Source organism: Chiloscyllium punctatum, chromosome 14 (genome assembly GCF_047496795.1).
Source record: "Chiloscyllium punctatum isolate Juve2018m chromosome 14, sChiPun1.3, whole genome shotgun sequence".
NCBI lineage: Eukaryota > Metazoa > Chordata > Chondrichthyes > Orectolobiformes > Hemiscylliidae > Chiloscyllium > Chiloscyllium punctatum.
The window spans coordinates 16650002-16665750 of record NC_092752.1 but is presented as its reverse complement, the minus strand read 5'-3'; the positions used below and the strand labels follow the sequence as shown (position 1 = coordinate 16665750).

General features: G+C 40.7%; 2 protein-coding genes across 10 annotated transcripts in view; both read left to right on the top strand.

Annotated features, from left to right (window-relative positions):
• Positions 1–9355, top strand: part of helq (helicase, POLQ like) — a 54886-nt gene extending 45531 nt beyond the window's left edge. For 6 of the 7 annotated variants that reach the window (XM_072583969.1, XM_072583967.1, XM_072583968.1 and 3 more), the window contains 4 exons: positions 4049–4222; positions 5951–6064; positions 6898–7032; positions 8830–9355. In XM_072583969.1, coding sequence (XP_072440070.1) covers positions 4049–4222; positions 5951–6064; positions 6898–7032; positions 8830–8937 — 531 coding nt within the window. In that variant the 3' untranslated portion in view covers positions 8938–9355. Of the gene's footprint in view, positions 1–4048; positions 4223–5950; positions 6065–6897; positions 7033–8829 lie in introns of those variants that run through there. The other variant, XR_011962396.1, reaches the window with a different exon arrangement.
• Positions 9356–13985: 4630 nt separating this feature from the next.
• hpse (heparanase) overlaps positions 13986–15749 on the top strand; it is a 194155-nt gene continuing 192391 nt past the window's right edge. For 2 of the 3 annotated variants that reach the window (XR_011962395.1, XM_072583960.1), the window contains exon 1: positions 13986–14382. Coding sequence is in view for 2 of the 3 variants with exons in the window: in XM_072583960.1 (XP_072440061.1) it covers positions 14210–14382 (173 nt within the window). In the remaining variant the exon portion in view is untranslated. The remainder of the gene's footprint in view (positions 14383–15749) is intronic. The other variant, XM_072583961.1, reaches the window with a different exon arrangement.

Sequence of the window (15749 nt, the reverse complement as noted above, 5' to 3'; positions counted from 1 at the left end):
GGGTGTCCTGGAGATGTTCCCTAGAGCGCTCTGCTAGGAGGCGTCCAGTCTCCCCAATGTAGAGGAGTCCGCATCGGGAGCAACGGATACAATAAATGATATTAGTGGATGTGCAGGTAAAACTTTGATGGATGTGGAAGGCTCCTTTAGGGCCTTGGATGGAGGTGAGGGAGGAGGGGTGAGTGCAGGTTTTGCAGTTCCTGCGGTGGCAGGGGAAAGTGCCAGGATGGGAGGGTGGGTTGTAGGGGGACGTGAACCTGACCAGGTTGTCACGGAGGGAGCGGTCTTTGCAGAAGGCGGAAAGGGGTGGGGAGGGAAATATATCCCCGGTGGTGGGGTCTTTTTGGAGGTGGCAGAAATATCGGCAGATGATTTGGTTTATGCGAAGGTTGGTAGGGTGGAAGGTGAGCACCAGGGGCGTTCTGTCCTTGTTACGGTTGGAGGGGTGGGGTCTGAGGGCGGAGGTGCGGGATGTGAACGAGATGCGTTGGAGGGCATCTTTAACCACGTGGGAAGGGAAATTGCAGTCTCTAAAAAAGGAGGCCACCTGGTGTGTTCTGTGGTGGAACTGGTCCTCCTGGGAGCAGAAACGGCGGAGGTGGAGGCTTTTGCCCGAAACATCGATTTTACTGCTCCTCGGATGCTGCCTGAACTGCTGTGCTCTTCCAGCACCACTAATCCAGAATCTGGTTTCCAGCATCTGCAGTCATTGTTTTTACCTATTGAGTTGGACAATCAGCCATGATCATGATGAGTGGTGGAGCAGGCTCAAAGGGCCGAATGGCCTCCTCCTGCTCCTATATTCTACGTTTCTATGTTTAACTTGGTGGAGTGGGCAATAGATAATAGCTGAGGTTCAATGCAGAAAAGGTGAAGTGATGCATTTTGGTCAGAAAAACACTGAAAAACAATATGAACTAAGTTGTACAATTTGAAAGGGAATACAGGGGCAGATTATGGGTGTGAATATATGCACAAATCATTCTAGATGCAAAGACAGCATAGAGACAGTAGTAAATAAAGCGTAAATTGTACTCTATTAAGAGGGATATAGAATCCAAGAGAAAGGAGGTGTTGTTGAACTTGTACAAGACACTTGTTAGACCTCAACTGGAATATTGTGTACAGTTGCAGGTGCCATAATATGGGAAAAATGCGAATGGATTTGAACGAGTGCAGAAGCAATTTACTAGAATGACTCCAAGTGTGAGAAACTTCAGTTAAGAGGATAGATTGAAGAAATTGGGACTGCTTTCCCTGGAGAAAGGAAGGTTGAGAGAAAATCTGATTGTAGTTTTCAAAATCATGAGCAGCAGGACACGATTTGAAACTGTGTCCGCTTGTAAAATGAACACAGATAAGAGGGCATAAATTTTAAGTGATGTGCAAATGAAGCAAGGATGATGTAAAAGAAAGCTTTTTCATACAGCAAGTTGTTGCTTATGGAATGCACTGCCTGGCAATGGAGTGAAGGCAGGTTGAATTGAGGCATTAAAGAGGGCATTGAATAGTTTTCTGAGTTGTAATGATGTGCTGGGATATTTAAGCAATCTGAGGGTTACAAGTAGGTCATTTGGGATACTTTGGAGACATCTGTCTAGGATGCTGGGGCCAGTTTTTTGCAATCAGACAAAGTGAGGGACTGAGTATGTTGGAAGTAAATGCAAGAGTGATGTGGTATCCCCAGTGTGTGAGTGGGAAGGAGAAAGTACAGGAAGGGTTAGCAGTTTGGTAGGATGAGGGAAATGAGAGGTGGGGAATGGACATGATTTATTCATTAGTGAGAGTTGTAGTCCATGAGCCTTGGTGAGCTGCGTGTGCAATGGATATTGTTTTACGCCTGGAACACTGCACTGACACAGCTGCAATCTGTCCAAGCTGGCTGGGTCTGGTGGTCTACCTCATGTGGTAGTTGACTGTAAAACGGACTGCCCTCTTCTCTAACTTTCCACCCACCAACACCTCTAAATCCCAGTCCATAAGGTGGGGAGCAACCTTTCCTTTCCTCTAGGTCCTATGTTCAGGAAAAGAAATCAAGCACCACAATGTAAGGGCCAGTTCCTGACTTGTACATCTGAGGAGTGGGCAGCTGGGCTTTAAAAATGTCACCAAGGGCATGAAGGCTGGAATGTCGCTTCATAGCAAGCACTTGCACCTCTCTGGCTGCACAAGTCCCTCTGAGAAAGCTATCCAAGAACCTGGTTGTGTAATTAATGAGTGAAGAGCAGAAGATTGCATGAGAAAAATTGCCTAAGGACACAGCTGCCATGAATCTCACTCAATGAAACAGTCCAACTGAAAATGGGTGAATTTCCATTCCATGTCCCCACTCCCACAATCCCTTCCCCCAATTCCTTCTCAATAGACACAATATAGAAATATAAATCAAACTCGTCTCAGTGCTCTTTCCCAAGGCAAATGAAAACTCAGCAATGTCAGCATCTAACTAAACTACAGGGCTCCTGAGACACAGTGATAGCATCACTGCTTCTGAGTCAGAAGGCCCAGGTTCAAGACTCTTCTGCACCAGTGTGTCATAATGTATCTGAACATGTTGATTAAAAAATATGTAACAAAACTATTTACTTTCATGTTTCTGAACAAGAAAAAATGCATGTTGCAATTGAATGACCCTCAGCAGCTTATACCACCAATATAGTCTGCTCATAATTTGTGCTTGAGTACTTTACAATTCAATCAATTGACAATTGTTCAGTTTTTGGTGTGGAATTATATTTTCTTTTTTTTGTTGTGGAATGTGATTCTTGTTTCTAATTCATTCTTTCCTTGCACAGTTCCTTATAGTATCTCCCAGGATGAATGTTTTGTCCCAACATAATTCTCAACCGCATTCTTTGAAATCATCGTCTGAGAATATGTCTGTTTCTGCTTGTTCACTGTTGAAATGCAGCCTTCTCTCGCCGCCACCACTCCTGAAACCTCCACTGTATCTAAATTGCCAAACTGCTTGTCCAACATTCAGTACAGTATAGGCAAACATTTCCTCCCAATTAATTATTTGGAAGACTGAAGCCAAGGTTAGCTGTCCATTTCACTCGTTCTGTCCTCTCACTACTGACTGAAGGCTATGCTCCAACAGACCTGAAAATGTGTTGCTGGAAAAGCGCAGCAGGTCAGGCAGCATCCAAGGAGCAGGAGAATCGATGTTTCAGGCATGAGCCCTTCTTCCTGAAGAAGGGCTCATGCTCAAAACATCGATTCTCCTGCTCCTTGGATGCTGCCTGACCTGCTGCGCTTTTCCAGCAACACATTTTCAGCTCTGATCTCCAGCATCTGCAGTCCTCACTTTCTCCTATGCTCCAACAGAGACTGAACCAGGCAGTTTGCAACCTCGGACTCTTATTTGACCCCAAGACAAGCTTTTGACGATATATCCACTGTAACACTGCCTACTTCCACTCTGTAAATCACCTGACTGTGCACCTGTCTTTGCTCAACTACCGCTATAACTCTCATTCATTCCTCTGCTGATTCAAGACCTAATTATTCCAAATGCTGACGTCCCACATTATAGATTTTGTAAACTAGATGTCATCCAAAGCTCTGTTGCCTGGGCCTAATGCACACCAAATTCCACTCAACAATCACTCCAGTGCTCGCTGATCTACAGTGTCTCCCAGTTAAATGATGCTCTGAAATTCCCTCCTAAACCTCTCAGTTCCTCTATCATGCTTTCCTCAGTTAAGGCACTCCTTAAAGCCTATCTCTTTAATTAACGTTTGGCCATCTGGCCTAATTTCTGTTTGTGACTTAGTGTTGTATCACGTTTTATAATCCCTCTGTGAAGCACCTTGGAATGTTTCACGAGGTGAAAGGAATAAAATAAGAACAAATTGTTGCCTCTATTTACGTTGTGACAGCCTATGTGCATAAATAAACCTGTTACAGAGAAGTGGGATTATAGATGCTGACATATCCCATTCAGAAGCAGGATAGCATCTCGACAGGCTATTACTAGAATAATATTGCTGAGTGGCACAGATAGTTGTATAATTTGTAAATGTTCTCTGCAATTTTCTTTCTGTAGACTGTAGATGACTTTGTTGCAGCCCGATTCTACCTCTCCTTGGTGCTGTATTCCCTTTTCAAAGAGATGAACACTTGGGCTGTGGCGCAGAAGTTCAATATGGCTCGGGGCTTTTTGCAGAATTTGTTGAATTCAGCAGCAACTTTCTCCTCTAGTGTGCAGCATTTCTGTGAGGTATTTGTGAAACTTTGAATTAATATTGTCAATTTATTTTTTTCTGCGGTTGAAAAGCAGAATTAGCTAAGTTAATTAAATTGACAAATGTCTTGGCAGAAACAAAAGTGAAACAACAAGCAAATAACTTACCAGTAATTTAAACTTTACAAACAGCTTAGTAAGCCTATTAAAGAGTAGTTTAGACATCATATAATTTGCACCTTCTTCCATGTCATGTTTGAACACCACCTGTGCTTTTTCTTCAATGAGCCCTTTTGGTCAGAAACACATTGGGACAAAATTTTTTAGTTTGGTCAGCCATGATCTAATTCAATTTTAGAATAGGCTTAAGGAACATACGAAATTGGAACAGGAATAGGCCACTCAACCCTCGAGCTTGCTCTGCCATTTAGTGTGATCATGGCTAATCTTCTGCCTTAGCACCACTTTCCTGAAATACCTCTGTTTCCCTTGACAGCAGAAGTCTATCGATCTCAGTCTTAACATTCTCAAGGACCAAGCCACTACAGCCCCCTGGGTTGGAGAATCCCAGAGATTCACCGCAATTTCAGTGAAGCAATGCTTCCTCACTTTAATGAGTGAGGCCCACCTTTTAATCTGAGACTGTATCCCCTGGTTTCATCTCTCTGGACACACTTCCTGCAGCTATCCTCTTGAGCTCTATAAGAATTTATGTGTCTGAATGAGATCACATCTAACCCTCCGGAGAATAAAGGCCTAGTCTACTTAATCTTTTCTCATAGGACAGTTCCTCCTTCCCAGCTTTGAATGGCCTATTTCTGTTTCCATTTTGCGCTAGAACATAGATTTACTTTTAGCACTATGACATTTAAGAAAAATAAAATGGATAATTTGCTACTGTACACTTTTGCTCCAATTTTGGTATAGTGTTTACTTATTGCATAAGTTAGTTGACCATTTCAACAACAGCTTGAAATGCATAGCACCTTTAAACAAAAAAAAACACTCTGATTGGACATGTTATAACACACCTAGATGGCCTCCATGTCCTGAGGCAGGACTTGAACATAGTCCTTCTGGTCCAGAGGTACAGATACTACTACTTCATAGTAGCTTTTATGTTGCATAATACTCCCTAGGCATGTAATGAGAATATCATTAACATAAACACTTTTAACAGGAAACATATAAGTAGAAATCAAAACAAATGACCAAAAAATCCAGGAGTATCTTAAAGAAGGAGAGAGGGAGAAAAGCAGATAGGGTTAGGGAAGGAATTCCACAGATTAGGGCTTGGACAGCTTAAAATACGGCTGCTGTGGTTCAATGATTAAAATTAAGATGTGCAATAGACCAGAATTAGATGAGCGCAGATACCTTGGAGGGTTGTGGGAGTGGAGGATATTACACAGGTGGGAAAGGGGTGAGTTCATGTGGGAATTTAAAACTAAGATAAGTATTTTAAATTTGTTGTGTTATTGGGATGCAGTGTAGATCAGTAAGCACAGAGCTGATGGATATGAGTTTGATGTAGGTGTCAAAGTTTTGGGTGAGGATGTTTATGTAAGATGAAAGCTGGGGTACTGGCCTGGAGAACAGTGGAGTAGTCAAATGTAGAAGTATTAGAAACATGGATGAGGGTTCAGCAGTAGATGAGAAAAATATCAACAATGGTTGTTTTGGTTTTTGTGTTATATATATTTAAAATATACGGGGCTTTTTTTAAACTAAGATTAATTTCAATTTTGTTTCCATTATCTACAGGAATTAGAGGAATTCTGGGCATATCATGCTCTCTTTAAAGATCTCACTCATAAACTGTCATACTGTGTGAAACCAGAACTTGTCCCTCTTATGGAAGTATCGGGTGTCCAAGAGGTTAGTCATTCTGCCTTATAAAATGCTGGATGAAATCAGAATGAAGTTCTCCCAGTAAATTAAGTATCAGCACATTCAGTGATGAGATATATTTGTTTGGATATAACAGAAATTGTAAAAAACAAAATGCAGTAAATGATGGAAATCAGAAATAAAGACAGAAAATGCTGGAGAAATTCAGCAGGTCTGACAGCATATGCAGATAGAGAAACAGAGTAGACGTTTCAAACCCAATATGACTTCTCTAAAGCAGTAAAATCAGACATGAAATGTTCACTCTCTCTCCTTCCAGATGTTGCCAGATCTGCTGAGTTTCTCTAGCATTTTGTGTTGTTATTAAGGAAATTGTACAGCCCATTGTACTACCTATCGGCTGAAAGTCACAAATTATTGAAAAGGTGACTTGATGAAAAGAGGGAGTACTACACAGTAGGAAACTTTCTACATGGCAAATTCACTGTGTGCACAGCCAAAGACTCAACTGTGCTCACCAAAAACAGTCTAAATGCAGGAATCTAAATGGAGAGTGAAGTTAGAATGCTATGGTCAAAAACAAAGTAACAATTTTCTAAAATGATCAACATGCTAGCACACTTTTTTCATTTAATTATGTATCAACAGCATTACACTGTAAACATTAATTTGTTTTTACTCCATACAGATTCTGATTGGCCTGATGGATCCAATCAGTTTTTTTGCCCAGTTATCCAATGGCACTTTCTCCATAATCAACCCCTCTTTTATTTCCCTCCATCTGAATAATAGCCAGAAAAAAATTAACATGTATAATATATAGTGCTATGTATAATTATTTTACCTTTTTTTATTTACAGGCTCGTGCTCGCCAGTTATATAAAGCTGGGTATAAATCTTTGACTTATCTAGCTAATGCAAATCCTGAAGTGTTAGTCAAGACAATTGAGCATATGTCCAAACGCCAGGCTAATCAGATTGTTTCTTCTGCTAAAGTAAGCACCACTTTATGGCTTCACATCATTGTTAGGTCTGTTTTGATATAGTGATAACTCGAGTGCTTTAAGTTCTCCAACTAGATGTGAATATTCAATAAAGACAAAAGACATTGCAGCCACAAAGATGTGCCACAATGGAAGTCAAGTTACTTCCCCATCATCCAATGATTTAATTATATTTTTAAAATTACCTTGATTTCCAACCAGGGTACAAGAGCATTACAATTTTTTACACTTTTTGTAGGATGTGGGTATCATTTGCTGCTCTTGAACTGAGTGCCTTATTTCACCTTTTCAGAGGTCAGTGACGAGTCAGCTATTGTTGTGGGTCTGATGTCATATGTAAGTCAAACCAGTTGATGATGGCAGCTTTCCTGTCCTATAAAACATTATCGAACTCAATAAGGTTTTATGACAATTAATGATAGTTGATGGAAGTTGATAATGGTCACCATTATAGACACTACCTATGGGTTTTTTAAAATAAATTAGTTGAATATAAATTCAGCCAACCTTCCACCAACTTCTATGATGGGATTTGAACCCATGTCCCCTCAGTCTCTGAATTACTACCTAATCTTCACATGCACCCCCTCCTCATCTGTCTCTCCATACTTCCTATATTATAGTGTTGGATTCAGCTCTTCAAAAATACAGTGTCTGTTACAACATGGTTCAATATGCTGAAAACTCACTTATGGTGCAGGGTCTCATTATTGCCAAAAGAGTTTTTTTTAAATTAAGTGTTAATTTTTCTATTTTAAAAAGGAGTCTAAGAATAATGTGGTTTCACATTTTGGACCCCAGTGTCCCTGTTATAATGTATTTCCACTGTACATCATTGTGTACAAAGTGTTTTGGGGTATCCTGAGGCTTTTTAAATGCAAGGTTCTTCTTTAACTATACAATTCTTATTGAAGATATAGACACTTGGACCCAGCTGTCCCACATCTCTGTGTCAAATGCACTATGACTCCTTTCACATTGATTCATAGCACCTATTGTCTATGTGAGGCTATATTGGGTTTGAATGTATTATCTCAAAAGTTCCCTCTGAATTCCAAAACCTCATAGTTTCATACTAGTGCTGCTTAGTAATATACTGGCATTCTGAGAGTTTATGGTGCACACAGTTCTCTGAAATGGAGTCAACTAATAATTATGCACAGTTGTTAATTTCTAGCAAGGATGGATTCCAGTGGTGATGAAGTAACCAAATCAAAATGATATTTGTTTACTGCACTATTAAGGTGGGTTCAGGTATATATTCAACATGAAAGAAGCTTAACATAATAAAGTCCTCACCGAGGCTTGGAAACAGTTTGGCTCCAGATGGAGAGGGAATGATGATTCCACAGCTGTACTAAAAACTGGTCAGCATGCGCTGCATTTTCAACCATTGTATGCATGCAGAGGTCAATCAATCAGAAACTGGAATGATTGTTTTACAAAATAAACTGAACTTTTAGTCAGTGTAATTACAATTATATTTACTCCAACTTAGCTTCTAAAAAGAGAAATATGTTAAATCAAATCAATTAAATGTACCCTTGCTATCATTCACTTGCATAAGTACAATTCGGAAATGTCCAAGTTACCCACATTTATGTATTCTAAGAGCAAACACCACCTAGTACATTCAGAAAATTGCTTACTGTGTCAGTAGAATAACATGATGGAGGGTACACTCCAGAAAGATAAAACCTGTCTCAGTCACAGATGCTCACTGACCTCATCTTATATTACTTGCTTTTTTTGTTTTTATTTCAAATTGATTCTGTTGTCTGGTTACAGATGCTGCTAAATGAAAAAGCTGAAGCTTTACAAGAAGAAGTGGAAGAACTTTTGAGACTGCCCATTGACTTACCACTACAGACTGAATCTACTGTGACTGCTCATTGACTTACAGATACACTCCGTTTCTGCTGAGACTGCCCAGTGCTACACTGCTAACTCTGTTTCTTTTGAGACTGCTCAATGACACATCACCACTATCTGTATCTACTGATACCGTGAGTTAGTTAGCTCAGGTTGGCTGAACAGTTTATGATGCAGAATGCTGCCAACAGCATGGGTTAAATTGCCATACTAACGAAGATCATCACAAAGCCAGCCGTTTTCTCATTTTGAATGATTTAGTAAAGCAGAGTCATAGCTTGAGTGCTGACATCTGTAAACCATGGTCTATATATTTGAAAGTGTATAAAGAGTATTAAAGAATTACAAGTAAATCATTAGGTTTGATTATTTAAATCTATATTTCCGAATCTTTTATAATAGTACACCAAAGGAAATGCAATAAAATATTGGAAATTTCTAATACTGTTTATTGAAATGTTTTCAAAAGGGATATTGGAGAATGGAGATTTCAGCAATGGAATAAAAAGTGTAATATGATATAAAAATTGCAGAAGCCTCCAGGACATTGCACTGTTTCGGAGTGCATCTGCTTCCAACACATCTGTCTCACTGGAAGGGGTATTCCAGTAGTTTTCATGGGGGATGAAAGCATGGATGGAGCTTTTTACAGGCACACAAGATAACTCATGCTCAACTCATCCCAAATGTCAGGATAAGAAATTGGCCCAATCTTGAAAATTTATCGCTAGGTTAAAGAGAGAATGGCAAATAGATCAGTTAATCCATAGTACATTAAAAAATCACTTTTAACCATACTTTTATCGAGGAAAGCATATAGACAGACAGTAGTATTCTTTGTTTTAAACACACATTGCACTTTTATTACTTGCAATGCAAGAGACTCAACCTTAAAGGGATGACGGTCACTCTTATCCAGAGAGTCTGCCTTTCAGCAGTTACAATCATATTTTTATATACAACCACGTATTGGTTCCTTCTTATTGACCAATTCCATATTGATTTTCAAGCCTTGGTGACATAACAGACTTATCACATTGAGCTTTGGGTATGTGGCACTTGACATTGGATCATTTATCTCAAATGTTTGGAGCACAGGTTGAATGTAGTTTAGTTTCATATTTTCTTGCTGAATTAGGACAAGCTTAGCTTGCCTACATGCTTGGCTGCATGTTTCCTTGCATAAGTAGAACCAGGTCTGACCTTGTCTATGGGTTTAGCTGCACATTTGCTGTCCCTGCTCTTGAATTGCTTAGAGTCATGTTCTGACTCCATTTTTGAATCCTTCCACACTTTTCTCTGTACTAGTTCCCTACAAGTTTTCCCTTTTCTCTCATTTTTTTCCCAGTTATCTCACACAGCCCTATCTTTAGCCAAATTCTGACATACCCTGTCAATTCTTCCCTTATCTCAAAATTGCCCTCATAGCTACCCTGCTACGACTTCCAACCCATACCTTGCCCTGTACCATATAACCACACAGCCCTCACAGTTCCATAGGACTTCTACATAGCGCACTACATACATACATTAGGAAAGTCCATGAAATAAAATCAGCAATGTACTTATTATTTAAAAAAGATGAATGTACAGGGTTAGTCGGCGAGGGTATAAATAATGGCACATGTCAAATTGGTCATTCAGAGAGCCAGCACAAAAACACTGGGCCAAATGGCCTGTTTCTACACTGTAAACATTGTATGACGCTTGAACAAATATATAATAATCTCTGATGTAGTGTTGCCATAAAAAGACAAATGAAACCTATGCTGAAAATAACCCTCATACAATTTTTTTTTCACAGTGTGGCTAGACTATCACATTTGAGAAGATGGTTATGAGATGGCTTTTTGAACCACTGCAGTCCATGGGATGTAGGTACACCCACTGTACTGTAAGGGAGGGAGTTCCAAGATTTCAAAACAGTGACAATGATGGAACAATAATATACAGCAAACCTTTTGTTAACAGGCCACTATTGGACCAGGAATGCTTCAGTTGATCAAATATTCCTGATAATTAAGAAGTAAACCCTGACTAAGTGAAGCTTCGAGACATCAACATCCCTCAAAGAATCTATGTAAAAATATCCTAAAAACACACACTAAGTGATAGAAACATAATGTAGGGGGTCTACACATCATAGTTTTACTTTATTTACAGCACAAATACTCAGACATTGCTGTGTTTGAGGTACATAATTTTTAATGGTTTATCAAGAGAGTCAGTTAACAAAGCACCAGTGAAAACAAAGTTTGCTCTAGTTCCAAGTGTGACTTGAAAATGAATTTATAGGTATTGGTATTCACAATCTGTTGTCCTTATCCTTCTAGATGGTAGCAATCATGGGTTTGGAAGGTTCTGTCAAAAGGACCCTTGGTGAGCTGGTGCTTGATGAGCTTGTAGATGGGACACACTGCAGCCACTGTGCAATTGTAATGAAAATAGTGAATGGTGAAATTGGTGGATAGGGCGCCAATCAAGCAAGCTGCTTTTTCCTGGAGGAACATATGTAGGCTATTCAGCCCATTAAGCCTACTCTGTTTTCCAATGAGATCATGGCTGATCTCATAACCCTCAACTCCACTTTTCTGCCTTTTTCCCATAACCCTTGATTCCCTTTAAAAATTTGTCTTTCTCAACCTTGAATATACTTAATGACCCAGCCTCAACAGCCCACTGCAGTCAAGAATTTCACAGATTCACCATTGTCTAAGACAAACTTCCTCCTCATCTCTGTCTTAAATGTATGGCACTTTATTCTGCGATTATGTCCTCTGGTCCTAAACTCTCACACAAGGGGCAACAATGTTTCCACATCTACCCTGTCAAGTCCCCTAAGAGTCCTGTAAGTTTCAATAAGATTGTCTCCCAGTCTTCTATGTTCCAACTAGATCGTAATCTATTCAATGTCTTCCCACAAGACAACCCCTCCATACCTGGTATCAGCTTAGTGAGACTTCTCTGGACTGTCTCTTCTTTCCTTAGATAAGAGTGCAAAAGTATATTCTAGCTGTGGTCTGACTAGTGCCTTGTATGTTGTAAAGGACAACTTTCCATTTGCCTTCTGATTACTGACTGAACTTGGATGCTAACTTGTTGTGATCCACGGACAAAGATTCCCAAATCCCTCTGTTTTGTAGCTTTCTGCAATTCTTCCTCCATTTAAATAATATTCAGTTCCTCTATTCTGCCTGTGAAAGTGCATACCCTTACATTTCCTGACATTAAATTCCATTTGCCATGTTTTTGCCCATTTGCCTAACCTATCTATATCCCTCTGCAAATTCCTTGTGTTTTCATCCTTACCATTTGCTTTCCCATCTGTTTTTGTGTTATCTGCAAACTTGGCTATATGACATTCCTTCTCCAGTCATTAATAAATATTGTAAATAATTGCAACCCCAGCACTGATCCCTGTGCCATCCTAAAAATGCCCCTTTATCCAACTCTGTCTTCTATTTATTGGCTAAACATCTATCCATGGTAGTATACAAGATCCAACACCATTGGCTCTTATTAAGTAGCCTAATGTGTGGTACCCTATCAAATGCTTTCTGAAAAATCCAAATATATGCACTGCTTCCCCTTTATCTATCCTGCCTGTTACCTCCTCAAAGAATTTTAGTAAATTTTCACCTTGTAGTTGATGGACAGACATTGGTGAGACAGGCGGTGAGTTATTCTGTACCGAATTCTTAGCCTCTGACCTATTCTTGTGTCCATGATGGTTAAATGTCTAGTCTAGTTCAGCTCTGGTCAATGGGAATCCCAGGATATTAATAGTGGGAGGTACAGTGATGCTAATGCCATCAAATCTCAGGTGGGAATGAATAGATTCTCTCAACAGAGATGGTCATTGCCTGGCAATTGTGTGATGTGAATGTTATTTCCACACTTTGGCCCAAGCCTGGATATGATCTTGCTGCATATGGACATGGGTCATAAAAGCAGTTTAATTGATATAGTCACCAAAATTCTATAATGGGCATGTGGCTCAGTGGTTAGCAATGCTGCCTCATAGCACCAGGGCCCTGTGCTTGATTCCACCCTCAGGTGGCTGTATGGAGTTTGCACATTCTCCTGATGTCTGCTTGGTTTCCTCTGGATACTCTGGTCTCCTCCCACAGTCCAAAGATGTGCAGGCTCCGTGAATTAGCTATGAGGAAACACAGGGTTACAGGATGGGGCAGGGATGCTATTTGGAAAGTCAGTGTGGGCTCCATATGCTGAATGGCCTGCTTCCACAATAGGGATTCTATGATTCCGTGACTTGGATCATAATATTTATAATGCATGTGAGATAAACATAATCCTTCCGCTCGAAACTTAGCAAAGCCAGACGAAACTTGGAAGATAGGAGCAGGAGCAGACCATTCGGCCCTTCCAACCTGCTCCACCATTCATCATGATCATGGCTGATCATCCAACTCAATTGTCTAATCCTGCTTTCTCCCCATAACCTTTGATCCCATTCACCCCAAGTGCTATATCTAGCCTCCTCTTGAATACACTCAATGTTTTGGCATCAGTTACAGTACTTCCTGTTGTAATGAATTCCGCAGGCTCACCACTCTTTGGGTGAAGAAATGTCTCCTCACCCCCGTCCTAAATGGTCCACCCCTAATCCTCAGACCATGACCCCTTGTTCTGGACACACCCACCATCGGGAATATCCTCCCTGCTGGCTATAGATTGTTTAGAGTTTTTTGAAATGTAAAGTTTTTTTTAATGGACACTGCATAATTCTTTACAAACCAGGCATCGCGCAACACCATCGCTTCTGTCAGGATTTCCGCGCTGACAGCTGTCAATTTGGTCTTAAAGAGACCATTCCTCTTGGTCTCTCTGTTGCTGCGGAACTGCCTGTCCCTAAACTGACGAGACAGCAGCTCTCGATATCGCTCGTTTTGATGTACACTAGCGTTTGTAACGACTTGTCAGGGATTCTGGAGTATTTAAATGTTCACCGTACACACAAACACACATGTGACCGCACAGTTCTGAGTTGTTGGTTTGCTCGGTGTGCTGTATTGTTGTTTGAAAGCCTGGCTCTTTGCCACTTTGATCAGATGACCGCAGACCTACCTGCGCTGTGTTTAAAAAGAGTCAAGAGCTTCCGCCTGGGAGGAAGCCCAGCCTCCTTAACTGTGCAGAAAGAAACGTGACTGAGGATCTCATAGGCTTTCAGCTGCACTCCAATAAGCGTGCCTGGGCTAGCAGGGGGTTGAAGTGCGGAGCTAGGAGTTACAGAGATCCGAGCCCTCTCCCTCACTGAGGACTCTAGCCAGGGGCCATGCCCTTCCTAGAGCTCCTCACTGCCTGCCTGCTGGGCTGGGCTGCTGCTTCCCCGCGCTCAGTGCGGGTTCAGCCCGAGTTCACTCGCTCCTTGCGCACTGTCAGCCCTCGGTTCCTGTCGGTGGCTCTAGACGCCTCCCTCCTCCGGACAGACAGCCTGGATTTACTCCGGTAAGTGACCGGAGTACGGTCGGAAACCCGCCAGGAAATATTCGTAACAATGCGAGTTTGCCATTGTCCCCTCTGCTAACTTTATTCAATAATCCTCCCGGGATTGACCCTTCTGGTCACTTTATACAATCACCATTTGGCCACTGCGCCCTCTGGTCACTCTGCACGATAACCATCCGGGATTGTCCCTCTGACGGCTTTGTACAATAAGCCCCTGGGAACTTTATAAATTGGCTGGTGGATTGTACAATGTACTGGCTGTGAGTTTATATACTAACCCTCAGAGCCGGGATATTGTACACTAGTCAGTTTATACCGTTCAGAACTGTACCCAGCACACCGAGTAACGCTTCGGATCGTAATCTTGTTCCTTCCCCATCATCATCGTCTCTATTCCCCGTTTCCATTTCATATTATTTTTGTTCGCCCTTTCGCCATGGTGTTTATTTTACCTTTTGCACCCATTCTCACAATATTCTCGTGAAGAAAGATATGATGTTCTGGTGGTTGTAATGAGTGGAATAATGCCGTTTCAAGGTGCAGCTATAGGAAACCGGACTTCCAAAAAATAGCAAAGAAGGAATCTGGGGCTCGCTCACCTTCTGTTAGCTATTAACAACAATGGGACTTCAGCATTTTCAGATCCCACTGCCGTGACAATGATATTGAAGCATTTTTTAAAATAAAACTACTATACATGTAGGGTGGGACTTGAACCCAGACCTTCTGCCCGAGAGGCAGGGACACTACCACTGTACCACGAGAGCCCTAATATCAATAGAGAATTTGACCTGTGGTGAATTGCTGATTGATGATTTGCACGTCATCAAGACAGAGATCCTTTTTTTTATAAGTAGTAAACATTGGTATCAAAACAGTTTTAAGACATTATTACCATGATAGCTGTTGTTAGACTGCATTTGTTTCTTTGATGCCAGTCTCTAATACACACATAGTGTATGTTCACTTCTTTGGAATTACCCACATTTTATAGCTGAAAATCTATCTTCACCCATGTTGTGTAAACAACATGCTTCATTTATTCCTTGGCAGCAATTTATTAATTAGTCCAGTGATTAAATCTGCAATTTCTTTACTGGACCGTTAATTTTTATTTTAATTATACACTAGCATAGAAAATATTCCAAGATGTGAAAAAAAATCAAATGTGGTCAAGCTTGGATTTAGGTTGATTAGTTTTGAACTGGACTCTGTTCCCAGTTATCAGAACTTTGGTTTTGCTGGCTATACAGTGCTGCAGACTGGTGAACATGAGTATATCATTTCTCTTGCATATGCACTCATGAGATACATGTTGCAACACAAAATCAGAAAAGAAACTTGAATTTAGACTTAATTGATGTTGC